The sequence below is a fragment of the Scomber japonicus genome, chromosome 2 (genome assembly GCF_027409825.1).
Source record: "Scomber japonicus isolate fScoJap1 chromosome 2, fScoJap1.pri, whole genome shotgun sequence".
Lineage (NCBI taxonomy): Eukaryota > Metazoa > Chordata > Actinopteri > Scombriformes > Scombridae > Scomber > Scomber japonicus.
Window position 1 is genome coordinate 7,079,948 of NC_070579.1, and position 17,207 is coordinate 7,097,154.

Sequence of the window (17,207 nt, forward strand, 5' to 3'; positions counted from 1 at the left end):
CCGTTTGCCCTGCTGTTTTTGACACGTTTGAGCAAGTGTCTCTTTCAGCTTTAACTGATATTGTCCAGCACCTCAGACCTTCTCACTGTCCTCTTGACAGCATCCCACCCCGTCTTTTTAAGGATGTTTTCCATATTATTGGGCCCTGTGTTATGGATCTGATAAATTCATCTTTGATGTCTGGATGTGTCCCAGCTGCCTTTAAACATGCTGTGGTTCAGCCCCTCATCAAAAAACATAATCTTGACACCACAGTCTTATCCAACTTAAGGCTTATCTCCAAGCTTCCTTTTTCTTTCTAAGATCTTGGAGAAAGTGGTTAATGAACAGCTGCAGTCTTTTATTGACCTAAATGGCATTGCCGAGAAGTTCTGGTTTTAAGTCACGCTATAGCACTGAAATGGCACTTTTAAGGATTTTAAATGACCTCCTTTTATCAGTTGACTCTGGGAACTCTGCTGTCCTGGTCCTTCTGGATCTGACAGCTGCCTTTGACACAGTGGATCACAACATCCTCCTGTCTCGCATAAACACCTGTGTGGGCATTAAGGGTACTGTTCTTAAGTGGTTTCAGTCATATCTCTCAGACAGAAGCATCTCTGTCCAGCTGGGCCAGTATACTTCGGCCACTTCCCCCCTGAGCTGTGGGTTGCCTCAGGGTTCTATTTTGGGCCCCCTCCTCTTTTCGATATATATGTTGCCATTGGGATCCATATTTAGAAAGCACAATGTCTCATTTCATTGCTTTGCAGATGACGTACAAATCTATATGCCCTTAAAAACAAATGAGCAAGCCTCTGTCCAGGTCTTATTAGACTGCCTCAATGACATTCAATCTTGGATGGAAGTGAACTCTCTCCCAATGAGCAAAAATAAAACTGAGATTATTTTATTCGGACAACAAAATCTCTTAGATGGCTATGACAGCGCCATTGGCACCCTGAAGTCTCACTGTCACCCATCTGCAAGAAACCTTGGTGTTATTTTGGACAGTGACTTTAGGTTTGATAAGCAGATAAGCTCGATTGTAAAAACAGCTTCTTCCAGCTAAGATTATTAGCAAAAGTAAAGGCTTATCTCCCCAGGAATGATCTCGAGAAAGTTATTCACACCTTTGTTACTTCATGCTTAGACTACTGTAATTCTTTGTTTGTTGGTCTCGACCAGTCAGCACTGCGCCGTTTACAGGTGGTTCAAAATGCAGCCGCCCGCCTGCTGACTGGAAAGAAACGGCGTGATCATATCAGTCCTGTCCTTGCATCTTTGCACTGGCTGCCTGTTAATTTTAGGATCAGTTCAAGGTTTTAATTGTTTTTAAGTGTGTAAGTGTGTAAATGGTCTGGCACCATCTTATTTATCAAAGCTCGTACAGCCTCACAGTATTTCCTGAACATTTAGGTCAACAAACCAGCTGCTCCTGGCAGTACCTCGGTCTAGACTCTCTACCCGTGGGGACAGAGCCTTCTCAGTGGCGGCCCCCAAGCTGTGGAACAGCCTACCTTTCCAGGTTAGAGCTGCACAGTCTGTTGGGCACTTTAAAACACTGCTGAAAACTTGGCGTTCAGTCCCAGCTAGGTGAGAATCCTTGACTTCTTACTTTAAATTTTTACTCTTTTTTATTTGTTTTTATTCTAATTTTAGTTTTTAAATTGAGCTCTTACTATTCCTTAATTGTTTTTATTTATTATTATATTTGTGTGTGATTACATTGTATTTTAATAACTGTGCAGCACTTTTGTTTAACTGAGGTTGTTTTTAAATGTGCTTTATAAATAAGACTTGACTTGACTTGACAACAAGAACAATCAATGCTTCTGAAACTGAACTGTAATGATTAATGAATTTAATGTCAAGTGTAAACATATTAAGATGGAACTCAAACCTAAAAAGTGAAAAGTACTGAAAGTAACTTTAAATGTGTGTAAACAATCAGCGATGGATGGTAAAATGTTGTCTCAGGGTTGTGATTCAGTATCTCTGATGTTTCACTGCCCTCTAGTGGTGAAGCTTCAGTGTTGCAGATTCAGGCTTCATCACTGAGGTCTCCCTCCACTGTCTGCTTTAAAGGCTCAGTTCACCTGAATAACAAAACACATATTTTCTCAATTACTTCCTGTGGTGTCTAGCCCTGCAGATACATTTAGATTCATTTTGCTGTCAAATGGTGAGATATTGGTGTGTTTCAATGTCATTTTAATGTGTTTTCCCTATGTAGAAGCTAAGCCAATGCTTTAAGCCACTGAGGCATTTCATCAGGAAACCTAATTGACGCACTTTTACTTTACCATGATGGATTAATGAGAATCCAGTTGCTTTTCAGTTAAGATGCAAACAAGTCCATTTATTTTACATCTCATGCTTTAAATCACACATCTCTCACACACACATCTGCACGGAGCATAACATGATGCTGCACAGTGGTCAAAAACTGTTTTTCCTGTTCCGGTTGGAAAACACCTGACGAGCCCCCACAGGTTCCTACACTGACCCGCCAATCACAGCCAGACCATGACACACAACAGTTAACATAAATCTGCTCTTACACCCTATATGAGACTGAACCAAGACAATATTTTTAATCTGTCCTCAATATTCAGCCTTTTTTCTCGTTAGCATCATGGTTCACAGGTCAAAGAGATGAACTGTAGAGAGCATCGGTGCATCTTTACACAGCAGAAGAACTGATTTCTGACGTGCTCTGTGTGTCACTGCCCCAGCTGTGACCTCCTTGTTCCTTGTCTGTCTTGTCTCCTCCCCTTGTGCTCCTCCCCTGTTTTGTCTTTGTTTCCCTTTGGCAGAGGCGGGGCCCAGTGGTGGAGGTTTGGCACACCTGTTTCTAATCACACTCATCAACTGCAGTATAGAGACCCGGTTCACCCCCCCCACTGTTTTCTTGTGTCTTCTGCTTAGTACTGTTTACCTCTGGTGTAACTGCTCTTTCTTCCTGTTCCCTACAGTTTCGCCTACTCCACCCGCTGCTGCCCTGCCTCTGATCCCTGGATCCAGCTCCCTGTGCACTGCCTTCCCGTTTTGGACCTTCCCTGGAACCCTCACCCTAGACCCAGCCACTGCTCTCCCTCACTTCCCCATTACTTTATCATTAAACCCTGCCTTTGAGTTTGCCCCTGTGTGCTTACTCGTCTCTGTGGTCCGCTCTGGGGTCCTGTTACTTCTGGTTGTGACACTGTGTTACACTCACAATGATTGTGAATGAGTGAGTTTACAACTATAGATGTAAATCATGTTATGATCTGATTTAAACACACATCTCTGAATCATTTCCTGATATACTTAAATTTTTATTTGTTATTACTTACAATAAACACTGTGCTCAGCATGTGACTTCTTACTTCTCATACTGATGCACTGCATATGTTGAACTCATGGTGGTGTATTCAGTGTCTCAACATGCACTAGAGGTGTGAGGAGCTGCATCAAACCAAATGTCACACATCGGTCACATCGGTCACATATGTCACGTATTTCTTTACACGCTGAACTGTTCCCACGATATCAAGTCATTTATCATCCTGATGTCTGACTTCTGCTCACATATCACAGACGACGAGCATCTTAACAGACAACGTCCTTCTCTGCTGTAAGTAGAACAGTTTACTGATATGATTATTACATGTTGTTAACATTATTTGATGTATTTTATTGTCTCTGAAGCCTCACAGAGAGATGAGAGGAGCAGCTATGAGTTTAACAGCAGCAGCGAGTGGATTTGTTGTCTTCCTTCTCTCTGTGTCAGGTACTGTATATCTACATTTACATTGTAGGACATTTACTGTACATTTGATGTAAGTTTGATGAAGTATGATGAATAACTTTTAGAAATGGTAAAAATAATATCAGTATTCACTGATTAACCCTGTAATAATAATATATTAAGATGTTGAGCTGTGTCTGCGTCATGAGTGGTGGGGGTGGGGCCTGGCTGATATGGTTTGTCCTCCCTCCCTCCATAGATTGTAAGAATCATATATTTTTATTCATGCATATGAATATATTCATAGTTATATGATAGTACAGCGATGCACTGAGAATTTTAGCTTGTCCTGATGTTTTTAATCTGTTTGTTAATTTCTGAACTCTGTACTGTAGAGCTGGACGACTGTTTTAGCTGTTACAACTAAAACAGTTTCCTCTTTCTGTGAAAACGTCTTGACACCTATTTTATTTTAGCCGTTATCAGTAGTTTCCCACGCGTCATGTTCTGCATTTCTTTCTGGTTTTCACACTTAATTGAGCAGCAACTTGAGCAAAGAACTTACAAAGAGGAAACTAAACAAGACAAGCACAGACTCTCTAATGATTCAGTTTCTTCTTCTCATCCTGTTCAGTAAAACAACTTTAATGTTCACAGCTTCAATATATTCTTGTTCCTTCACTGCACCTTCAGACTATCTGATGTTCTGTCTCAGTACAGAGAGATTAACTGTAAACAGCATCTAACCAGTTTGTTTGTATGTTAAAAATATCTTTGGACATTTCTATGCCTGTGCATGGAGACATAATACAGAAATAACATAATGAAAGTCATACAACAGTTTAGAAAGTGTGGACAAATTAAATTAACATGAGCAAAAACAATGACACAGAAAAAGTCTCAGTGTTAATAAGGTGAAAACAACACTGATGCATCACTGATCTGCTGCTTTAACCGCCCAAAAGTGAAATTTACTTATTTTATGTTTGTAAAGTAAAAGCTTGCAGAATGAATGGGCTAAAGCTGAAACACTCAGCAGTAACAAATGATAAAATATAATAATCAACAGATAAAATACTGTATTCTAGTTCAGTTCTAGTTAGATTGATCCACAATGAGGAGCTTTGAAGGACAACAACTGAAGATCATATTGGTGCCATGATCCACTTTGTCTTATTTACTGATTCTTAACTTGTTATAAATCTGATTGTGGTTTCTGATGTGCTCTGTGTTACAGTGGTACAGGGTCAGAATGGCTGGGGAGTGACTTACACTTCTACTAAGATCTGTGCCTTAAAAGGATCAACAGTGGTCATACACTCCACCTACAGATACCCATCCAGGATAAATAATGTTGATACTGCAGTTGGTGAAACATTCTGGTATATTGATCTGAGTAATAAAGAATCTGTGGATCTGAGAACAGACTCAGAGTACGCAGGTCGTGTGCAGCATCACTGCGATAAGACCGACTGCACTCTGAGAATCACAGACCTGAGAGAGAGAGACTCAGCTCAGTACAAGTTCAGGTTCATAACAAACCAACCAGGAGGGAAATATACTGGTTCACCTGGAGTCACTTTGACTGTCACAGGTAACATTTTCACTGAAAGATTTCATCGAGTTACAAATGGTTAATATCTTGGAAATAGTTCATTGAATGTGTGTGTGTATGAACATAAATTATATTTCTGTTCTTTCTTCACATATCCAGATCTCCAGGTGAAGGTGATCCCATCAACAATCAATCTTTCCTCAGCAGAGCTGAAGTGTCACAGCAGCTGTCGTCTACCTGATCCTTCTTCCTTCATCTGGTACAAGAATGGAAAGAATATTAGTGGAGAAACATCGTCTTCTCATTTAACCAAATTCTATCATGTAGACAGCTATTCCTGTGCTGTTACAGGATATGAGGATTTCCACTCTCCTCCAGTTTGTGAGTTTTCTTCACAGTCTTCCACTAACATAACAGCATCTTGTGAAGCCTTTTATCTAAAGTACTGTACAATGACTTCATGTATTTCTAGTATGAGTGACCCCACTGCCTCACTTGTTATTGACACCATGTTTTTCTCATTGAGCTCTACTGTTGTCAGTATCAATACAATACAACCTGCTTTGTGTTACTGCAGAGAAATTTTAAAAAATTGTACCTCACCTATTAGAGAAACTTTTATACCAAGAGTTTGACATTGTAGATATATATCATTATAGACATATTATAGATTATTTCATCTTCAATCTCACTGTGAAATGGGGGGCATCACTACTGTCTTTACAACACATTTCACATTCTGTACACACACACACACACACACACACACACACACACGACTATAGTATGTAGGACTAACTGTACTGCTTTAATTTTATTTTATCTTTCAGGTGTCCGTGGTGAATCCTGCAACAGAGGGATTTACACTGACAGAAGCATCTGTGCCTTCAGAGGCTCATCAGTGGACATTTCCTGCACATACAGCAGTTATGAATCTATCAGATCATCATTCTGGTTCAGTCCTGATTGTAGTCATCAGTGGCAGAATCCCTCACAGCCTGAGGACCTTAGTAAAGACTCCCAGTATGCAGGTCGTGTTCAGCTCCTTGAAACAGAGAGAGGATGCTCCACTCTGAGAATCTCTGACCTGAGAGAGAGCGATTCAGCCCAGTATCACTTCACATTCAAAACAAGAAGCTTTGAATGGAGGAGTAGTTTACCTGGAACAACTCTGACTGTCACAGGTACTGATGAACACAAACACTGACACAGGACATTTAAACAAGCTGATTACAAACTAAAGGAGTGATTGGCTGAACTAATGGAGATTAATTTAATTTGTTGTTAAATGATCCACCAGTTTAGTTGGTCACTTGTATGAATTTTTATTTGAACCGTCTTGCTGTATTTTCATTATCTGTGATGTACAAATGACGGGTCTCTTTTTTTTCCTCACAGAACCAAATCTACAAGTGCTGGTGATTAGTTCAAAAGTCTTAGACTCTTATACCTGGGCAAGGCTGAAGTGTCACAGCAGCTGTCGTCTACCTGATCGTTCTTCCTTCATCTGGTACAAGAATGGACAAAACATACAGGATCAAACATCTTCTACTTACAAAGGAACCTTTTCTCATGCAGACAGCTATTCCTGTGCTGTACAAGGATTTGAGCATCATCCTGCTCCTCCAGTGTGTGAGTTTACATCACAGTCTTCTACTAACATAACCTTTAACCTATTGTACTATATATTGGATGTACATGTGATTAAGAAATTGCATAGAAGTGAAGCAAAATCCCACTAAATGCAAAGTAAGAGCTTACTGTATATTTAAAAAGTTAGTCGACTCAAAATACAAAAAACATACTTTCTGACTTTTCTAACAATGCAAATAATTATAGTTTAATTTCAATACAATTAAATTGAATGGAATACGATTTATGCTGCTTCAATCATGTCAAGCTTATGTTTGAAAAACTATTGATCTATGTGTCTTACAGGGAAACGATTTTGGATAATCTACAGAGTGATATAATGTATTATCTTGTTCTTTTAGTGCTTGTTTGTTGAAGATCCTTCAAAGCCCTCTATACACATCGGGCCTGATTTACCAAAGATCTGCGTGTGTAAACTTGACATCACCCGCAAAAAATGTGCAAGCTGATCTACTAACGCAGAGCACTGAGGTTTGAGTCTTGCAACTGTGTAAGATAATACGCTCTGTCCATTTAGTATGTTTGCCTTAATGAATGTAATATTAGTAGTTTACCGTAATGAATGTAATATCAGTAGTTTACCGTAATGAATGTTTCAACCCCAGTGTGCAAAATACAGGGAGGAGAAAATGCAAATATACTATATACTAATATGCAAATATACTATATACTAATATATACTATACTATATACTATATATATATATATATATATATATACAATATACTATATACTATATACTAATATACTATTATTTAGCACACCTGAAGGTAATTTTTCTAACGCTAACTGCATCTATAAATAAAACCTCTGGATGGCAGGTATTAACCGGCTGTTACTATGGAGACGAGGAGAAGGAGGCACAATGACAGAATACACACAGGATGGAGTTTTTCCACCTGTGTTAATATTTTGGAGTGTAATATTTGTGGTTTTACTAACAGCATTGACTTTGTCACTAATAATCTCCCATGTGTGAGTTTTTCTGGTAATATTAGTTTTTGTTATAACTCAATATAGTAGTTAACCTCTTCTACTAGAACCTGATCACATTTCATTTTGCGCTTGCAGCTTCCTCATTTAAATCCTGCTGTCTGCACCTGTTGCTGCTGTTTTCATTTACGCAGTTATTCTTAGTAGATCACCTGCAAAACGCACGCAAACGAAATGCTCAGTCTATTGCACCGTGCACGCAATTTAGTACCACTATTTGGGATCTTAGTAAATCAGGCCCATAATGTATTGGTCTACAGCTTCGCATTATTACTTAGAAGAAGTAGTAGTATTATAACTGTGCTGTTTCAATTAATTTTATCGTTCAGGTGTCCATGGTGAATCCTGCAACAGAGTGATTTACACTGACAGAAGCATCTGTGCCTTCAGAGGCTCATCAGTGGACATTTCCTGCACATACAGCAGTTCTGAATCTATCACATCATCATTCTGGTTCAGTCCTGATCGTAGTCATCAGTGGCAGAATCCCTCACAGCCTGAGGACCGTAGTAAAGACTCCCAGTATGCAGGTCATGTTCAGGTCCTTGAAACAGAGAGAGGACGCTCCACTCTGAGAATCTCTGACCTGAGAGAGAGTGATTCAGCCCAGTATCACTTCACATTCAACACAAGAAGCTTTGAATGGAGGAGTAGTTTACCTGGAACAACTCTGACTGTCACAGGTACTGATGAACACAAACAGACATAAATACTCAAACATTTGTACTTCTAAAAACACTGAAGTTTTTACTAATGATCAGTCGTCACAATCATCACATTACAAACATACATGTTGAATATAGCTGCTGTCCTCCACTACTTCTAGGAATTATGACTGACGTCTTGATATTCATGTACATTTATGATTACTTAGAACAAGTGATGATAATATTGTCTTTTCTCACATATACAGATCTCCAGGTGCAGTTGACCACAATAACAGTCCATCAGTCCCATATGGAGGCAGAGCTGAAATGTCTCAGCAGCTGCAGTCCAGCAGGTCGTATTTATTACGTCTGGTTCAAGAACGGACAGAAAATGATGAAGGAGGAAACTTCTGTTTATTCAGGGCAGTTTAATCCTGGTGACAACATCTCCTGTGCTTTGAAAGGACATGAGAATTACCGCTCTCCTTCAGTGTGTGAGTTGAGTTCACTGTGTCAGTCTGTGTTCCTCCCCAAATTAAACATATACCTGTCATATTCAGAATCATTTTAATTTGGTTCTTTATCTAGATTCATGATAATTATTTAAAAAACATAATATAAGTGATCTGCCTACTGTGTAAAATGATTAAAGGTTTGTCATTTGTGGTTAGTTTCCACAAGCAGGATCATTGTGGAAATCCATTGTGGCAACTACTCCCGATGATCAATGAGAAACTACTAGAAATCAAAATATATTACAACATATTCTAATCTTAAATGCATGTTTAATCTCCTCCAGATGCTCCAAAGCTTCCCTCTGTGTCAGTGAGTCCCCCTGCTGAAATCATTAAGGGCAGTTCAGTGAATCTGACCTGTAGCAGTGATGCTAACCCAGCAGTTAAATACACCTGGTACAAGAAGAATGTAAATCCAGACCTTCAACCTCTCAGTAAAGAACCACAGCTTGTCTTCAGCTCCATCCAGTCCTCTAACTCTGGAGAGTATTACTGTACAGCTGAGAACCAGCTGGGGAAGAAGACATCTGAATACATCTTTATTGATGTGAAATGTGAGTGAAACTGATTTTGAAAGCAACAGACTGAATAAAATTGTCAGATTTATTGCACCTGGATCACAGTCTGCTGTTATTTTATGAGAAGCTCTAGTAGATTTTTAAGAGGCAGTTTAAATCACTATTGTCATATTTACTCTGCGTTACATGATGTTCAAACAATCAAATTCATCATTCCTCTAAGGTTTCAGATGTATTCATTATTAATATAGTATATTCTACACTGTAGTAACACATCCTCAATTTTCTGATAATCTATGTTAATTTAATTAATTGTTTAATTTGATGTTTCTTCCAGATGCTCCAAAGCTTCCCTCTGTGTCAGTGAGTCCCTCTGCTGAGATAGTGGAGGGCAGTTCAGTGAATCTGACCTGTAGCAGTGATGCTAACCCAGCAGCTAATTACACCTGGTACAAGGAGAATGAAGACTCACCAAAAGCATCAGGACAGATCTTCACCATCACGGATGTCAGACCTGAGCACAGTGGGAATTATTACTGTGAAGTCCAGAACAGAAGAGGACGTCATAACTCCACCTTACATCTGACTGTTGTGAAAGGCAAGCACACACACACACACACACACACACACACACACACACACACACACACACACACACACACACACACACACACACATCTGTAAACAACACAAGATGTTTATCTGCTTTCTGTTGGTCTCATTTTTTAGGGAAATCAGTACTTATAAAGATCATCATCAGGTATATTCTGGCGGTCCTGATGCTGATTCCTCTGCTTCTCTTGATTCTGTGGACGAGGTAAAACAATTAAGAAAACATTATGATTTTCTATTAGTTAATCATTTTTCTTTTTCTTTTATTGTTTCAATCCAGGAAGAAGAAAACTCTGAGCTCCACCACTGACCTGAATGAACCTGTAGAGACTATAGAGGTGAGAGAGAGAAACCTTATTGACAGAACTTACCCTAAAATACAGTTATGATCACTTGGCTCATGAATGCAAGCAAACACATTTATATTGTCAACATGAAGCTGTAAAGTTAATTTATATTTAAAATATGACTTGTAGAGTAAAATCCTGTAATGTATTTCACCTGAATAAGATTTTAGCAGTTTCAAACATGATTTAATACATTTCTAATAAAATCTGATTACATGCCATTTTCATGAAGTAGGTCCATTAATCCTCATTTTGACATCTCTCCCCATCAGTTGGACTCTGGTCCTGAAAATGAGAACGTCTCAGACTTGCAGGTCGTCACTGCAGCACAGACAGAAGACACAGAGGAGCAGGAAGACCTGGAGTAAAATCCAGTCAGGTTGGAGCCTCATGAAAAGAAAAACAAGCTGATATCAGATTCATTCATATTATAGATATTTAGGATGCGAGTGCAATGCAAAGTGTTATTTTAAATGTGTACATACTGTAATTAATCACTTTTGAACTTTTGAGGAATCCTGATTGGCTTCTTGTCACATTGCAGTGGCTGATATACAATAAAAAGCCAGCTTCCACAACATCTCTGTAGTTGGAAACATGATTTCAGTTCCCTCTCACTGCTGCAGAGGGCGAAGTTTTAGTTTTAAATAGTTTTTATGTTCATTTTTCAGGATCTGAATGTATTAAACAGCTAAGAAGACAATAAAATTTAATTTTTTTCTTTAAATGTGTTCATAATATACTTTATTATGATTTTGGGATGTTGCTAAAATGAAGATACACAGACACAGTTTGTATTGAGGGCCTTAAATGTCATTTGAGTTGTTTATACTCCTGTTAATTGCATTTAAATTATTTGCGGTCACTCAGAGAAGCAGAATATGTGGCAGTTTACTGAGTATGAAGCCTTTTCAGTATAACAGTCCATATTTGTTAGTGACAGCTGTAGATCACTGACTGAATCATTTTCATACTTAGACACCTCGACTGTGAGAGTTTGTTCAACTACTGTATAACAAGGTCACCAATGTGAACAGTCAATGCTTCTGAAACTGAACCACTAACTGTAATGATAAATTAATTGAATTACAAGATTAAACATATTAAGATGCAACTCAATCATAAAAAGTGAAAAGTACTAAAAGTAACTTTGAATGTGTGTAAACAATCAGTGATTCAGTATCTCTGATGTTTCACTCTCCTCTGGTGGTGAAGCTGTTGCAGATTCAGGCTTCATCACTGAGGTCTCCCTCCACTGTCTGCTTTAAAGGCTCAGTTCACATGAATAACAAAAAAACATATTTTCTCTCTGACTTCCTGTAGTGGCTAATCCTGCAGATAGTTTCGGATTAATATTGTTGTCAAATGGTGACATTTTGTGGGTTTCTTTCTATTTTTATCAAAAAATTAAAAAGAAAAAAAGCTGTGAGTGAATCCTGGGTGACTTTAATACAGCAAACTTATCCAGTGAACTACCTGAATATAGGATAGCATGTCACCTGCTCTACCAGAGAGGAGAGTATCCTTGATCATTGCTACACTACTGTGAAAGGTGGTTATCATGCAGTCCCACAAGGAGCTAGGACACTCAGATCACCGGATTATTCATTTTATAAACAACATACAGGCAAAAGTGGTGATCGACTGTGTTATAGAATTTTATAGTATAGGTTGGAAAAAAGTATTAAAGTTACACAATCCAGTAAAGTGAGAAAAGCGAATTACCTATATAGAGCATTTAAGACATTGTAAAACATACATTTTAAATCCAGTTGTAGTTTGAACGTTTTGCCACTAGATGGTGGTAAAGAGCCGTATTCTGCTGACAGTCAAATCTACTCCAGCATTTTTCATCTCTTTTTTGGCCATTTCCTTTCTTGGAGGGTGGAGGGGACTGAGATTCGAAGGTGGTAGGTAAACAAAGCATGTAAACAGAACTCTACTTGACATGTTTGGAAGTGTCAATACACACGACAATATTTACAGTAAACACATCAGCCATCTTGTACATCCATAAATCGCACACTGAATGACTCAAATGGCAATTCTACTTTCTCATGTTTAGATGTGAGATTGATTGGTGTTAACATCAACACTGATGAGGGTGTTGTAGTGGACCGTTATATGAAGAAAGAGCTGAACCTGCAGGTGAATGTAACCCCTGGTTACCAAAACCCTTACAATAGACGAATGAATTAGATTAAAAATAGATAACTTAATTATAGGAAGGTGAATTTTGAGGACATGATCTGGCTATTAGCTACATAAATAAATAAAAATGAACTGTATTAATTGAATAGTAGTTAAACCAGCTTCCCCATTATAAAAGACCGTGTTGAGAGGCGGCAGCTCTCTTTCCATCAGAGCAGCAACACAGACATTCAGACCAACAGAGCTGACCCCAACAAACCCAAAGAAAAGAAACATGGAGCAGTCACAATTATGCTGCTCTCTGCCAAAGAAAGTCATGATGAGTTATTAATTATAGCTCGTTTTTATGTAAATATGACCTTATTAACCGTCAGAGTCAGAAAATTAAAGAAAAAGGGAAAAACGTTAGCAGCAACTATGCCAGCGTTGGCAACAGTTAGCAGCCGTTAGCAACCGCTAACCTTAGTGACTGGTTGGTGCTGCTAACTGCAGTTGGACTTATTTTCCAAATTTACCCAGCAACAAGAAATAGTATTTTCTGATTGGCTGGTAGGTCGCTAACACGGGACAACTATGAAGGCCTCTTTGTTCATTTCTGTAGTATATTAGTTTCTGTGTGGTGGGATCATAGACTGTATATAAGAAAGGGTGGGATCTATCAGCTCTCAGCATGAGAAATAACAGGTGTGGGTGTGAACTGCTTGAAATGCGTCAATATTTTGTGAGCTGAAGCTAAATTTATATAACCTGTGTGTAATTGTCTCATTGATTTTTAATGTTTTAATGATGGAGTGGGGAGAATAAATATGATAAGATGTTATGGACATCTTTTTTATTTTGTTTATTTAAATTAATGTTAAAATAACATTACAATCAATTGATAATTTCTAAATATAGAAAAACTGTAGTGATTTTGAAAAAAAGCAAAAATATTTGAGCTGTGTGGCTTTGTGGTTACAAGGTCAGGTCCTCTTCATCCTCTTTGTCTGTTCCTGTTCCTCTTCGTCCTCAGTCAGGACTGAAGTGGTGATGCCAACCCCTGAGCCTGTCAGAAAAGTTTGATTGTTTTGTTTATTTTTATTGATAATTGAATGTTTTGATATTGTTGTTATTAGTATTATTATTTTGTTAGCATTTTATTTTTTTGTAATAGGAATGATTGAAAATAGGAATAAATAGTTTAATTATTGTCTAATTAGTAAAAAACCCCAAAACAAAACAATGTAATCAAACAAATGTAACACTTAGCATTAAAACTAAATTAATAATTAACACTAATTAGACACCTGACAGGTGGATTGCTGATTAAATTTGCAAAAGGAAATGTTTATTTAGTATTTTTAAATTTTTTTAGCTTCAAAGTTGTGTAAAAGCCTCTTTCTTTGCTTCCAAACACTGTGGGAGTGCCCGCCGAGTCCGCTGAAACCCCGCCCCCTACCAAGTGTCACCTGTCAATCAAAGTCACCACCTCTACCAGAAACATGGACTCTATGTCTGAGAGCTTTCTGCTGCTAACTCAGCTGCTAGCTCGGCGGCTAACTCAGCTAACTGTAGACTGTAGTTGTAGTAGAGTGTGTGCTGAATGTATTTATACCTCTACAGCAGCAGGGGCGGGTTTATGTTAATCAGACCCGCCCACTAAATCCTGAACACAGAAATCTTGAAACACAGTTTGTGAAGCCTAGCTCCACAATTCAAATCTAAATGGTTGAAATGCTTTTTACACGTTTTTAAAAAATACATTTATGACCTATTTAATGTGTTTAGAAGAAAAAATCTGAATTCACTTTACACAGTCTTTAGATAAAGGACATCTCAGTACAAATATACCTGATAGAACATTTTTTATTTTATTGTTCAGTTAAACTGTATCATGGTTCACAGGTCAAAGAGATGAACTGTAGAGAGCGTCGGTGCATCTTTACACAGCAGAAGGACTGATGTCTGATGAGCTCTGTGTTACAGTCAGAGTGATTGTGAATGAGTGAGTTTACAACTGTAAATATAAAACATGTTATGATCTGATTTGAACACAGATCTCTGTATCACTTTTTTGATGTAGATTAATTTGTATTTGTTTCTTAATACATACAATAAACACTGTGCTCAGCATGTTACTTCTTACTTCCCATACTGATGCACTACATCTCTTTGAACTCATGGTGGTGTATTCAGTGTCTCAACATGCACTAGAAGTGTGAGGAGATGCATCAAACCAAGTGTCACACATATGTAATGTGTTTTCTTTAGACACTGAACTGTCCACACACTTAAAAACATGAAGATGATAAAAAAAAGTGTTATTATTTCTCTTCTGTCTTTAAAATGCTAAAAGGCCAGAACACTGGTGTCTTATTATCTCTACAAAGATCACATTAGGTCTCTAGAAAACAGGAACACTTGGTTGTCACGTACGCCTATACAATCACTTGGCCCCTCATGCATATTCATAATGATAAGAAAGAGGAAGTAAATGTACTCATTTAAGTTAAGCCTGATGTCTGACTTCTGTTCACAGATCACAGAAGACGAGCATCTTAACAGAAAATGTCCTTCTCTGCTGTAAGTAGAACAGTTTACTGATATGATTATTACATGTTGTTTACATTATTTGATGTATTTTATTGTCTCTGAAGCCTCACAGAGAGATGAGAGGAGCAGCTATGAGTTTAACAGCAGCAGCGAGTGGATTTGTTGTCTTCCTTCTCTCTGTGTCAGGTACTGTATATCTACATTTACATTGTAGGACATTTAACACATTTACTCAGTAACGTGTTGAATTAAGACAAAATAGTAAAAATATTATTAGTATTAACTGAGTGGTGGGGGTGGGGCCTGGCTGATATGGTTTGTCCTCCCTCCCTCCATAGATTGTAAGAATCATATATTTTTATTCATGCATTTGAATGTATTCATAGTTATATGATGGTACAGCAATGCGAGAATTTTATCTTGTCCTGATGTTTTTAATCAGTTAATTTCTGCACTCTGTACTGTAGAGCTGGACAACTGTTTTAGCTGTTCCAACCACAACAGTTTCCTCTTTCTGTGAAAACTTATTGACACCTGTTTCATTTTAGCCACTCTCAGTAGTTTCCCACACGTCATGTTCTGCATTTCTTTGTGGTTTTCACACTTAATTGAGCAGCAACTTGACCAAAGAACTTACAAAGAGGAATCTAAACAAGACAAGCACAGACACTCTAATGATTCAGTTTCTTCTTCTCATCCAGTTCAGTAAAACAACATTAATGTTCACAGCTTCAATACATTCTTGTTCCTTCACTGCACCTTCAGTCTGTCTGATGTTCTGTCTCAGTGCAGAGAGATTCACTGTAAACTGCATATAACCAGTTTGTTCGTATATTAAAAATATCTTTGGAATTATAAAGTGTGTAAAGTAAATTAGCTTGAGAAAAAGGAAAAACTGTAAGTTTAAATACAGTTACAACAACACTGATGCATCACTGTAGTTCAGTTCTAGTTTTGGAGCTCTGAATGACAACAACTGAAGACTTTGTCTTATTCACTGATTCTTAACTTGTTATAAATCTGATTGTGGTTTCTGATGTGCTCTGTGTTACAGTGGTACAGGGTCAGAATGACTGGGGAGTGACTTACACTTCTACTCACATCTGTGCCTTAAAAGGATCAACAGTGGACATAAACTGCACCTACAGATACCCATCCAGAGTAAATAATGTTGATACTGCAGTTAATGAAACACTGTGGTTTACCAAAGGGAGTAATAAAGAACCTGTGGATCTGAGAACAGACTCAGAGTACGCAGGTCGTGTGCAGTATCACTGTGATAAGAACGACTGCACTCTGAGAATCACAGACCTGAGAGAGAGAGACTCAGCTGAGTACAAGTTCATGTTCACAACAAACCAACCAGGAGGGAAATATACTGGTTCACCTGGAGTCACTTTGACTGTCACAGGTAACATTTTCACTGGAAGATTTAATCTAGTTTCAAATGGTTAATATCTTGGAAGTAGTTCAGTGAACATGTGTGTATGAACATAAATTACATTTCTGTTCTTTCTTCACATATCCAGATCTCCAGGTGAAGGTGATCCCATCAACAATCAATCTTTCCTCAGCAAAGCTGAAGTGTCACAGCAGCAGTTGTTTACCTGATGGTTCTTCCTTCATCTGGTACAACAATGGAAAGAATATTAGTGGAAAAACATCTTCTACTTATTCATCAAACTTCAATTATGCAGACAGCTATTCCTGTGCTGTTACAGGATATGAGGCTTTCCCTTCTCTTCCAGTTTGTGAGTTTTCTTCACAGTCTTCCACTAACATAACAGCATCTTGTGAAGCCTTTTATCTAAAGTACTGTACAATGACTTCATGTATTTCTAGTATGAGTGACCCCACTGCCTCACTTGTTATTGGCACCATGTTTTTCTTATTGAGCTCTACTGTTGTCAGAATCAATACAATACAACCTGTTCTGTGTTACTGCAGAGAAATATGTTGATTTAACAGTTTA

At 38.1% G+C, this 17,207-nt stretch overlaps 1 protein-coding gene across 1 annotated transcript in view; it reads left to right on the forward strand.

Annotated features, from left to right (window-relative positions):
- Positions 1 to 400: 400 nt before the first annotated feature.
- Positions 401 to 17,207, forward strand: part of LOC128364928 (B-cell receptor CD22-like) — a 31,198-nt gene continuing 14,391 nt past the window's right edge. The window contains exons 1-6 of the mRNA XM_053325549.1: positions 401 to 551; positions 2,799 to 2,858; positions 2,958 to 3,127; positions 4,964 to 5,306; positions 5,427 to 5,648; positions 9,360 to 9,629. Of these exons, the coding sequence (XP_053181524.1) occupies positions 401 to 551; positions 2,799 to 2,858; positions 2,958 to 3,127; positions 4,964 to 5,306; positions 5,427 to 5,648; positions 9,360 to 9,629 (1,216 nt within the window). The remainder of the gene's footprint in view (positions 552 to 2,798; positions 2,859 to 2,957; positions 3,128 to 4,963; positions 5,307 to 5,426; positions 5,649 to 9,359; positions 9,630 to 17,207) is intronic.